Source organism: Oncorhynchus clarkii, chromosome 13 (assembly GCF_045791955.1).
Source record: "Oncorhynchus clarkii lewisi isolate Uvic-CL-2024 chromosome 13, UVic_Ocla_1.0, whole genome shotgun sequence".
Classification (NCBI taxonomy): Eukaryota; Metazoa; Chordata; class Actinopteri; order Salmoniformes; family Salmonidae; genus Oncorhynchus; species Oncorhynchus clarkii.
Genome location: NC_092159.1, coordinates 9073288 through 9085787, shown reverse-complemented (window position 1 = coordinate 9085787; position 12500 = coordinate 9073288). Strand labels below are relative to the sequence as shown.

General features: G+C 47.6%; 1 protein-coding gene across 3 annotated transcripts in view; it reads right to left on the bottom strand.

Moving 5' to 3' along the window:
* Positions 1-12500, bottom strand: part of LOC139424356 (LIM domain-binding protein 1) — a 53914-nt gene that overhangs the window by 142 nt on the left and 41272 nt on the right. For all 3 annotated transcript variants that reach the window (XM_071176098.1, XM_071176097.1, XM_071176099.1), the window contains exons 6-11: positions 10511-10683; positions 10080-10202; positions 7413-7496; positions 6137-6260; positions 4796-4941; positions 1-4529 (exon numbers count right to left, since the gene is read on the bottom strand). The exon at positions 1-4529 is cut by the window's left edge and continues 142 nt beyond it. In XM_071176098.1, coding sequence (XP_071032199.1) covers positions 4299-4529; positions 4796-4941; positions 6137-6260; positions 7413-7496; positions 10080-10202; positions 10511-10683 — 881 coding nt within the window. In that variant the 3' untranslated portion in view covers positions 1-4298. The remainder of the gene's footprint in view (positions 4530-4795; positions 4942-6136; positions 6261-7412; positions 7497-10079; positions 10203-10510; positions 10684-12500) is intronic.

The following is a 12500-nucleotide window of genomic DNA, read 5'->3' as shown; positions in this document are numbered from 1 at the left end:
TCTAGGCTTGCATCCAAAATGGCCCCCTGTTCCCTTATATAGTGCACTACTTTTGACCAGGGCCAATGGGTCCTGGTCTAAAGTAGTGCTCTATGTAGGGAATAGGGTGCCATTTGGGACATATTCTCTCTGTTACAGCCGGAGCTGTACTGAAAACGTACACAATGTACTTGACAGAGCTGGAACAACATTTACAGAACTAAATAACAAGGACCATGTCCCAAACGGCCCCCTGTTCTCACATTGGCCCTGAACAAAAGTACTGCACTACATAGGGTGGGGGGGGGGGGGGGGGGGGGCGCAGATCATATCACTGCACATGGTTGAACTGGATGTATAAAGTTATGGAATGGTCTTATTTGTGATACTCTAACAGCGCCCCCTTGTGAGAATTGAAGGTATTACCAAACACATGCGCAACAGACTCAATATTACAGATCAAGCCTATACAACACAGGTATTGGAAATACATACAACCCTACGACTTCAGGTAAACATTAATAACTAGTTGGGGTTGCGTCCCGAATGACACTCTATTCTGTATGTAGTGCACTACCTTCGACCATAACTTGATAGGGATTAGGGTGCCATTTGGGACACATGGTGGATGAATGATGTCAGGTTGTCTGTTCAGACTTTTTAAACAGCAGTAGACCGTTAGCTTATTTGCTAATAGTAGTGTACATTTAGGATGAGTGTGTAACCGGGGGGGGGGGGGGGGGGGAGAAACAGAACGTATATCTGATATTTCATTAAAAATAAATAGAAAAATGAAATGAAAAAAAATAAATCTGCTGAACTTGAAGATGCAAACATGTCTTCTCAATGGTGACTGTACCCCAGGGTTTTGTCTTCTCAATGGTGACTGTACCCCAGGGTTTTGTCTTCTCCATGGTGACTGTACCCCAGGGTTTTGTCTTCTCAATGGTGACTGTACCCCAGGGTTTTGTCTTCTCAATGGTGACTGTACCCCAGGGTTTTGTCTTCTCAATGGTGACTGTACCCCAGCGTTTTGTCTTCTCAATGGTGACTGTACCCCAGGGTTTTGTCTTCTCAATGGTGACTGTACCCCAGGGTTTTGTCTTCTCCATGGTGACTGTACCCCAGGGTTTTGTCTTCTCAATGGTGACTGTACCCCAGGGTTTTGTATTCTCAATGGTGACTGTACCCCAGGGTTTTGTCTTCTCAATGGTGACTGTACCCCAGGGTTTTGTCTTCTCAATGGTGACTGTACCCCAGGGTTTTGTCTTCTCAATGGTGACTGTACCCCAGGGTTTTGTCTTCTCAATGGTGACTGTACCCCAGGGTTTTGTCTTCTCCATGGTGACTGTACCCCAGGGTTTTGTCTTCTCAATGGTGACTGTACCCCAGGGTTTTGTCTTCTCAATGGTGACTGTACCCCAGGGTTTTGTCTTCTCAATGGTGACTGTACCCCAGGGTTTTGTCTTCTCAATGGTGACTGTACCCCAGGGTTTTGTCTTCTCAATGGTGACTGTACCCCAGGGTTTTGTCTTCTCAATGGTGACTGTACCCCAGGGTTTTGTCTTCTCAATGGTGACTGTACCCCAGGGTTTTGTCTTCTCAATGGTGACTGTACCCCAGGGTTTTGTCTTCTCCATGGTGACTGTACCCCAGGGTTTTGTCTTCTCAATGGTGACTGTACCCCAGGGTTTTGTCTTCTCAATGGTGACTGTACCCCAGGGTTTTGTCTTCTCAATGGTGACTGTACCCCAGGGTTTTGTCTTCTCAATGGTGACTGTACCCCAGGGTTTTGTCTTCTCAATGGTGACTGTACCCCAGGGTTTTGTCTTCTCCATGGTGACTGTACCCCAGGGTTTTGTCTTCTCAATGGTGACTGTACCCCAGGGTTTTGTCTTCTCAATGGTGACTGTACCCCAGGGTTTTGTCTTCTCCATGGTGACTGTACCCCAGGGTTTTGTCTTCTCAATGGTGACTGTACCCCAGGGTTTTATAAATGAATGTACACAAGTTAAAAACATTTAAAAGAAAGGAGAGAGAGAGAGAGAGGTGTCACTGTTATGATCAGGATGGACACTAAAGAGAGAGAGAGAGAGGTGTCACTGTTATGATCAGGAGGACACTAAAGAGAGAGAGAGAGAGGTGTCACTGTTATGATCAGGATGGACACTAAAGAGAAAGAGAGAGAGGTGTCACTGTTATGATCAGGATGGACACTAAAGAGAGAGAGAGAGAGGTGTCACTGTTATGATCAGGATGGACACTAAAGAGAGAGAGAGAGAGGTGTCACTGTTATGATCAGGATGGACACTAAAGAGAAAGAGAGAGAGGTGTCACTGTTATGATCAGGATGGACACTAAAGAGAGAGAGAGAGAGGTGTCACTGTTATGATCAGGATGGACACTAAAGAGAGAGAGGTGTCACTGTTATGATCAGGATGGACACTAAAGAGAGAGAGAGAGAGGTGTCACTGTTATGATCAGGATGGACACTAAAGAGAGAGAGAGAGAGGTGTCACTGTTATGATCAGGATGGACACTGTAAAGAGAGAGAGAGAAAGAGAGAGATGGAGAGAGGGGATTGGTTGAGAGATGTAGATGGAGGGGAATGGTTGAGAGATGTAAATGGAGAGACGGGATTGGTTGAGAGATGTAGATGGAGAGAGGGGATTGGTTGAGAGATGTAAATGGAGAGAGGGGATTGGTTGAGAGATGTAGATGGAGAGAGGGGATTGGTTGAGAGATGTAAATGGAGAGACGGGATTGGTTAAGAGATGTAAATGGAGAGACGGGATTGGTTAAGAGATGTAAATGGAGAGACGGGATTGGTTAAGAGATGTAAATGGAGAGACGGGATTGGTTAAGAGGTTCATGTGTTTTTTCCTTCTTTTTGTCCATTTCTTTTTCATTTCATTTCTTTCCATTAGATCAGAATGTCTTCAGGAACCTCTAAGTCAGAATACAGTCGTACAGGACGTTGCTACTACCTTAAATATACAAGCACAAATACACGAAAAAACAGGAGAAAATCAATCTCAAAAAACATCCACAATTATTTCTCTTTAAAACATAAAAGATATTAAAACAGACCAAATATATTTTGTCAGGGGGGAGGGTAGAATAGTCCTGTTTTCTGGCTCCTTGGTCTGTTAGCTTCTGAATATCGTCGGTAAAAAAGAACAAATAAAAAGTAGGTTTGAAATGCAGGAGTAGAAAATAAAATAAAAACATTCTAGGGAAATAGAGACTGGTATAAAACTCTAAAATGTTGTTGTTGTTTAAATGCTTTCTGTTATCTGTTAAAAGGTTGGATCAGTATTCCTTCAATGGTGTGTGTGTGTGTGTGTGTCTGTGTGTGTGTGAGAAAGCATTTTAAACTGATTGGATCTCAACTCCGGTCCGCTAGCTTTGGCACAGTCCAGGCTTTAGTTCTGACCAAGTAACAGCCACACACACACACAGTGCAGCAGCAGAGTGGACCAGAGTTAAGACTCCATATCTAGTGACCATGATTCTTCTGAAGGTAGATGTGTGAGTCGTCCTCGTGTCCCCCTCACCCGCCCTCTCCCTACCCCACCACCCCTTCCTGCACCCCTACCTGGGTGCATCTCAACTGTCCCAAGCGTCTTCCCTCTCCTCAGGTCTCTCCTTAAAAGACCAGCTAGGAGAGCCAGGTCTGGAGGAGGCCCCTATAAGTAATAGCTCTCAGTCATTTCCTGTCACCTACCAAGCTCTCATATCAGAACTGATGTAGGAAGGTAGACAGGGAAAGGTAACCTCTTATCAACCAGTGGGATCCTCCGTCTACTCCACAGGACAAGATAAAATCCCTATTAGAAAAGGGGCAATCCGTAGTCCCTACAGCCATTTGTTGGACTTCTAAATGAATGATATGTACCTGTTGATTCTTGAGGAATATATAACCTTTAAATGTCTCAGGGGCTTAATTCAACTGACGCACCCCGTCACAACCCACACTATCAACGTGGTTTACTCTGTAACCATCTAATGAAAAACTGTATAGCCTCAAAACATGCTTAAAACTATATATATATATATGTTTGTTATATCTTGGATGGTCAGTCCTTGTACCCATAGCGGTCTATGAATTTTAGAGTGGTTACACGTCTCCAGGCCCATCCCTCAGCTCCTAAAACAGGAGGTAGAGGTGACACTAAGTTATTTTTTCCACTGCGGATTGCCCCTTTAAGAGGAAAAGATAAGAACAGTCAGGAAGCCACTACAGACAATTGACACACACCCACAAGGAGAGGAAACCCCTTTAAGAATACGGAAGCCCCTCCCCTCCCTCCCCTCCTCTACTGTGAGGCCTGAGACGTAGGGTTGTCACTCTTGCTCTCCTGGCTGGATGGGGCCTTGTTGTTCCAGGGAGAGTTGGCGCCCAGCGCGGGGCTGTTGTTGAAGCTGTCCTCGTCATCAATGCCGTTGGCCGCGTCGAACTGTTGGTTCTCCAGCCGCGTGATCAGGCGCTCGTCCTCGTCCCCGAACTCCCCTCCCATCAGGGTGGGCTCTCCCACCACCATCACGTCCTTTGGGGGAGGAAGAAACCATTATTACAGAGATAGGGGGAGGAGACGACTACTACTACTACTACCAAAGCTAGCTCCCCTCCTATCAGGGTGGGCTTTTCCTCCACCATCACATCTTAAAGGGGAGGGAGATAACATCATTACAAAGATAGGGGTGTAGCTTGCTCGCTCTTTGAGGTTTTAGACCACGTAACTGCAACACACTGTGACTGCTGATGTAAAAAGGGCTTCCTAAAACACATGTGATTGATTTGACTGCTACTTACTGGTACTTGGCTGGACAGGGGGAAGCTGCTCGCTGGACTCTTCTTCTTGTTGTTGTTGTTGTTGGTTCCTCCTCCGGCACTCATGGTGCTGCCGCCTGACATCTTACGCTTCCTCCTCTTATTAGGGGCCTGTCTGGCTGGTTCAGCTAGAGGAGAGAGGAGGGGGGGTAGAGAGGAGAGGAGGGGGGGTAGAGAGGAGAGGATGGGGGGTAGAGAGGAGAGGAGGGGGGTAGAGAGGAGAGGATGGGGGGGTAGAGAGGAGAGGATGGGGGGTAGAGAGGAGAGGATGGGGGGGTAGAGAGGAGAGGATGCAGGGGTAGAGAGGAGAGGATGGGGGGGGGGGGGGGTAGAGTTGGGGAGGAGAGAGGAGGGGGGGGGGTAGAGTTGGGGAGGAGAGAGGAGAGGATGAGGGGGTAGAGTTGGGGAGGAGAGAGGAGAGGATGAGGGGTAGAGTTGGGGAGGAGAGAGGAGAGGATGGGGGGTAGAGAGGAGAGGAGGGGGGGTAGAGAGGAGAGGATGGGGGGTAGAGAGGAGAGGAGGGGGGTAGAGAGGAGAGGATGGGGGGGTAGAGAGGAGAGGATGGGGGGTAGAGAGGAGAGGATGGGGGGGGTAGAGAGGAGAGGAGGGGGGGGGGGGGTAGAGTTGGGGAGGAGAGAGGAGGGGGGGGGGTAGAGTTGGGGAGGAGAGAGGAGAGGATGAGGGGGTAGAGTTGGGGAGGAGAGAGGAGAGGATGAGGGGTAGAGTTGGGGAGGAGAGAGGAGAGGATGGGGGGTAGAGTTGGGGAGGAGAGAGGAGAGGAGGAGGGGGTAGAGTTGGGGAGGAGAGAGGAGAGGAGGAGGGGGTAGAGTTGGGGAGGAGAGAGGAGAGGGTAGAGTTGGGGAGGAGAAAGGAGAGCGGGAGACAGAGTTAGGACGGAGGTGAAGAGGTGTGTGCAGTCTTGGAACCCGGAACCCAATCTTGATGTGTGTGTGAGAGGTTGTGTGTATGTGCGCGCGTGTGTGTGCTTACTGGGAGCCTGCCTCTCCGGCTCCTCTGGGGGAAAGGGGGGAGAGAGGGAGAGTTTGGTGTTAGGGAGGAGGAGTGTGTGTGTACATGCGTTCACGCATGTGGGTGCACGTTCTGTCTGCCTGTGTGTGTTCGCCTGCACGTTGTGTGTGTGTGTGTGCGCCTGCACGTTTTGTGTGTGTGTGTGTGTGTGTGTGTGTGTGTGTGTGTGTACACACCTGCACGTTGTGTGTGTGTGTACGCGCCTGCACGTTGTGTGTGTGTGTGTGTGTGTGTGTGTGTGTGTGTGTGTGTCTGCACGTTGTGTGTGTGTGTGTGTGTGTGTGTGTGTGTTACCTGGCGGGGCCACCATACGTTGCCACTTCTGGAAGAGACAGGTCTTGAGACAGTCCCTGGGGCTGAGGCTGTAGGTCTTGTGTCTGGACATCAGCTCCTGCATGGGCTCCAGAATCACACACAGCTACAGGAGAGACACATGACGGAGGGAGGGAGGGAGACTTGAGATGATACAGAGACAAGACAACCATTCTTTGTGTAGTGGAAATTACCACCAGGTGTGAATTATTCATGACACGAAAGACAAGACTCTCTCTTCACACAATAACATGTCCTTCACAGTGGACTTCAGTCTAATGTTGTACTCTAGTTTTTAGGCCCGTCCAGAAACTCCCCTGGATATGAAAGGTTTGTTAGGTGGAAGCTGTACGGCAATATCAGGGGACAATATTAAACTACTACCCTACCTATCAGTACTATGTACTACCCTACCTATCAGTACTATGTTAAACTACTATTATACCTATAAGCACTATGTCAAACTACTACAATACCTATCAGTACTATATTAAACTACTACCCTACCTATCAGTACTATGTTAAACTACTACCCTACCTATCAGTACTATATTAAACTACTACCCTACCTATCAGTACTATATTAAACTACTACCCTACCTATCAGTACTAGGTTAAACTACTATTATACCTATCAGGACTATGTTAAACTACTATTATACCTATAAGCACTATGTTAAACTACTACTTCAAACATAAAGCTGACAGTTTGCACTTTAACCTCACAGTCATTGTATCATTTCATGTTTTACTCCTGAATGAATGTACACTTTCCTAAACAAAGGGGCTACGACTAGATTTCAGTAATCCAATTCTTATTCATCTTTAAAATAGAATTGACAGAGTATTGAGTAGATTGTTGACAAAAAAAAATTACAATTAAATCTATTATTAAATCTATTTTACCTTGTAACAGAGTAACAGAAGAAATCCAAGGGGTATGAATACTTTTGCAAGGCACTGTATCAAGGTAGGGATCTACGTTTGTTGTTGTTGTTGTTTGTGTGTACTCCCTGGGAGGTAGTGATCTATGTTTGTTGTTGTTTGTGTGTACTCCCTGGGAGGTAGGGATCTATGTTTGTTGTTGTTGATGTTTGTGTGTACTCACTGGGAGGTAGGGATCTATGTTTGTTGTTGTTGATGTTTGTGTGTACTCCCTGGGAGGTAGTGATCTATGTTTGTTGTTGTTGATGTTTGTGTGTACTCACTGGGAGGTAGGGATCTATGTTTGTTGTTGTTGATGTTTGTGTGTACTCACTCGGAGGTAGTTGAGGGTGGAGTTAGACAGTCCACATCTGGTGATGTTCTTAGACAGCTGGTCTAACATCTGGGGGTCCTGGGCCTGTAGGGTTAGAGGTCAGGGGTTCGAGAGGTCAGGGGTTCGAGAGGTCAGAGGTTCGAGAGGTCAGGGGTTCGAGGGGTCAGGGGTTCGAGAGGTCAGGGGTTCGAGGGGTCAGGGGTTCGAGAGGTCAGAGGTTCGAGAGGTCAGGGGTTCGAGGGGTCAGGGGTTCGAGAGGTCAGGGGTTCGAGAGGTCAGGGGTTCGAGAGGTCAGGGGATCGAGAGGTCAGGGGTTCGAGAGGTCAGGGGTTCGAGAGGTCAGGGGTTCGAGAGGTCAGGGGTTCGAGAGGTCAGGGGTTCGAGAGGTCAGGGGTTCGAGAGGTCGGACACCATGTATTGATCTGTCTACCATCGCTATTAGACAACAGGTGAATGTGTGTGTGTGTTTAACTCACGTGCATGGCCAGTATACTGCGTGGTATCATGTGTGTGTGTGTTTAACTCACGTGCATGGCCAGTATACTGCGTGGTATCATGTGTGTGTGTGTTTAACTCACGTGCATGGCCAGTATACTGCGTGGTATCATGTGTGTGTGTGTTTAACTCACGTGCATGGCCAGTATACTGCGTGGTATCATGTGTGTGTGTGTTTAACTCACGTGCATGGCCAGTATACTGCGTGGTATCATGTGTGTGTGTGTTTAACTCACGTGCATGGCCAGTATACTGCGTGGTATCATGTGTGTGTGTGTTTAACTCACGTGCATGGCCAGTATACTGCGTGGTATCATGTGTGTGTGTGTTTAACTCACGTGCATGGCCAGTATACTGCGCGGTATCATGTGTGTGTGTGTGTGTGTTTAACTCACGTGCATGGCCAGTATACTGCGTGGTATCATGTGTGTGTGTGTTTAACTCACGTGCATGGCCAGTATACTGCGCGGTATCATGTGTGTGTGTGTGTGTGTGTGTGTGTGTGTGTGTGTGTGTGTGTTTAACTCACGTGCATGGCCAGTATACTGCGCGGTATCATGTGTGTGTGTGTTTAACTCACGTGCATGGCCAGTATACTGCGTGGTATCATGTGTGTGTGTGTTTAACTCACGTGCATGGCCAGTATACTGCGTGGTATCATGTGTGTGTGTGTTTAACTCACGTGCATGGCCAGTATACTGTGCGGTATCATGTGTGTGTGTGTGTGTGTGTGTGTGTGTGTTTAACTCACGTGCATGGCCAGTATACTGCGCGGTATCATGTGTGTGTGTGTTTAACTCACGTGCATGGCCAGTATACTGCGTGGTATCATGTGTGTGTGAGTGTGTGTGTGTGTGTGTGTTTAACTCACGTGCATGGCCAGTATACTGCGTGGTATCATGTGTGTGTGTGTTTAACTCACGTGCATGGCCAGTATACTGCGTGGTATCATGTGTGTGTGTGTGTGTGTGTGTTTAACTTACGTGCATGGCCAGTATACTGCGTGGTATCATGTGTGTGTGTGTGTTTAACTCACGTGCATGGCCAGTATACTGCGTGGTATCATGTGTGTGTGTGTTTAACTCACGTGCATGGCCAGTATACTGCGTGGTATCATGTGTGTGTGTGTTTAACTCACGTGCATGGCCAGTATACTGCGTGGTATCATGTGTGTGTGTGTGTTTAACTCACGTGCATGGCCAGTATACTGCGTGGTATCATGTGTGTGTGTGTTTAACTCACGTGCATGGCCAGTATACTGCGTGGTATCATGTGTGTGTGTGTTTAACTCACGTGCATGGCCAGTATACTGCGTGGTATCATGTGTGTGTGTGTTTAACTCACGTGCATGGCCAGTATACTGCGTGGTATCATGTGTGTGTGTGTGTGTGTGTGTGTGTGTGTGTGTGTGTGTGTGTTTAACTCACGTGCATGGCCAGTATACTGCGCGGTATCATGTGTGTGTGTGTGTGTGTGTGTTTAACTCACGTGCATGGCCAGTATACTGCGCGGTATCATGTGTGTGTGTGTGTGTGTGTGTGTGTGTGTGTGTTTAACTCACGTGCATGGCCAGTATACTGCGTGGTATCATGTGTGTGTGTGTGTGTGTGTGTGTGTTTAACTCACGTGCATGGCCAGTATACTGCGCGGTATCATGTGTGTGTGTGTGTGTGTGTGTGTGTGTGTGTTTAACTCACGTGCATGGCCAGTATACTGCGTGGTATCATGTGTGTGTGTGTTTAACTCACGTGCATGGCCAGTATACTGCGCGGTATCATGTGTGTGTGTGTGTGTGTGTGTGTGTGTGTGTGTGTGTTTAACTCACGTGCATGGCCAGTATACTGCGCGGTATCATGTGTGTGTGTGTGTGTGTGTGTGTGTTTAACTCACGTGCATGGCCAGTATACTGCGCGGTATCATGTGTGTGTGTGTGTGTGTTTAACTCACGTGCATGGCCAGTATACTGCGTGGTATCATGTGTGTGTGTGTGTGTGTGTGTGTGTGTGTTTAACTCACGTGCATGGCCAGTATACTGCGCGGTATCATGTGTGTGTGTGTGTGTGTGTGTGTGTGTGTGTGTGTGTTTAACTCACGTGCATGGCCAGTATACTGCGCGGTATCATGTGTGTGTGTGTGTGTGTGTGTGTGTGTGTGTGTGTGTGTTTAACTCACGTGCATGGCAAGAATACTGCGCGGTATCAGTTCGCGGTGCTGTCGGATGCTGAAGTGCCACGTCTTGATCCTCATCATGTCGTCAAACATGAACTCCAGGTACAGACGACCCTCCACACACACCTAGAGGGGTCAGAGGTCAGGGTTGCACTTTCTACAAAAGGAGATCACCAAAGTTATGTTCAGAATATTGGTTGCGCGCAAAGATAGCAATTCGCCAGCAACTATGTGCCGAATCCTAGCATGACTTACATGTGTAGACTTTCACATAGAAGATGCACTGAACTCTTTCAGTTGAGTTACAAATGCAGATTGTGATGTTAGGATTCTCCCTCATGTTTACAATAGTGTCCGCAGGAAAGACATAGCCTACGCACACACACACACGCACACGCACGCACGCACGCACACACACACACACACACACACACCTGTGTGAACATGGGTTTTCCGTTCTGCGTAACCATGGTACACTGGTCACAGTCCAGCGAGACGAAGTTGTTGTGGAAGGACTCTTTGGGGTGCTTCAACACGTAGTAGAGGTCGGTGGCGCCCCCCTCGAATATACTCCGGAAGTACCGCGGGATCAACGTCCGGCCAATCGCTGCGGAGGAGGAGGAGGAGACAGGAAGCAGAAGAACAGTGGAGCGTAAGTACACAACAACAGAGTCTCATAGGGTGGTTTCCCAGACACACATCAACCCTGGTCCTGAACCAATCAGCCAGATCACATCAACCCTGGTCCTGAACCAATCAGCCAGATCACATCAACCCTGGTCCTGAACTAATCAGCCAGATCACATCAACCCTGGTCCTGAACCAATCAGCCAGATCACATCAACCCTGGTCCTGAACCAATCAACCAGATCACATCAACCCTGGTCCTGAACCAATCAGCCAGCCAATCAGCCAGATCACATCAACCCTGGTCCTGAACCAATCAGACAGATCACATCAACCCTGGTCCTGAACCAATCAGCCAGATCACATCAACCCTGGTCCTGAACCAATCAGCCAGATCACATCAACCCTGGTCCTGAACTAATCAGCCAGATCACATCAACCCTGGTCCTGAACCAATCAGCCAGATCACATCAACCCTGGTCCTGAACCAATCAGCCAGATCACATCAACCCTGGTCCTGAACCAATCAGCCAGATCACATCAACCCTGGTCCTGAACCAATCAGCCAGATCAACAGAGAATCCAGGCGTGGTCTGTGTCCAGGAAACTGTCCGTATTCATTACAAAACAGACTACAATCATGACTTTTTGGCACTAACTCTTTTGCATTGACTATGCACACACACTCACCCCAACAAACACACACTCACCCAAACACACACACACACACACACACATACTGACACCACACATACTTACACCGAACACACACACACTGACACCACACATACTTCCACTCCAACACACACTATATATTCCCACACACACTGACACCACACTTTCATACTCGCCACCAAAGCTGCTGCTACTTACTGTCTGTTATCTATCCTGTTGCCGAGTCACTTCAGCCCTACCGATATGTACAGTATATAGCTACCTCAATTACCTCATAATGACTCAGTACTGGTACTGTTATCTATCCTGTTGCCGAGTCACTTCAGCCCTACCGATATGTACAGTATATAGCTACCTCAATTACCTCACAATGACTCAGTACTGGTACTGTTATCTATCCTGTTGCCGAGTCACTTCAGCCCTACCGATATGTACAGTATATAGCTACCTCAATTACCTCATAATGACTCAGTACTGGTACTGTTATCTATCCTGTTGCCGAGTCACTTCAGCCCTACCGATATGTACAGTATATAGCTACCTCAATTACCTCACAATGACTCAGTACTGGTACTGTTATCTATCCTGTTGCCGAGTCACTTCAGCCCTACCGATATGTACAGTATATAGCTACCTCAATTACCTCACAATGACTCAGTACTGGTACTGTTATCTATCCTGTTGCCGAGTCACTTCAGCCCTACCGATATGTACAGTATATAGCTACCTCAATTACCTCACAATGACTCAGTACTGGTACTGTTATCTATCCTGTTGCCGAGTCACTTCAGCCCTACCGATATGTACAGTATATAGCTACCTCAATTACCTCACAATGACTCAGTACTGGTACTGTTATCTATCCTGTTGCCGAGTCACTTCAGCCCTACCGATATGTACAGTATATAGCTACCTCAATTACCTCACAATGACTCAGTACTGGTACTGTTATCTATCCTGTTGCCGAGTCACTTCAGCCCTACCGATATGTACAGTATATAGCTACCTCAATTACCTCACAATGACTCAGTACTGGTACTGTTATCTATCCTGTTGCCGAGTCACTTCAGCCCTACCGATATGTACAGTATATAGCTACCTCAATTACCTCACAATGACTCA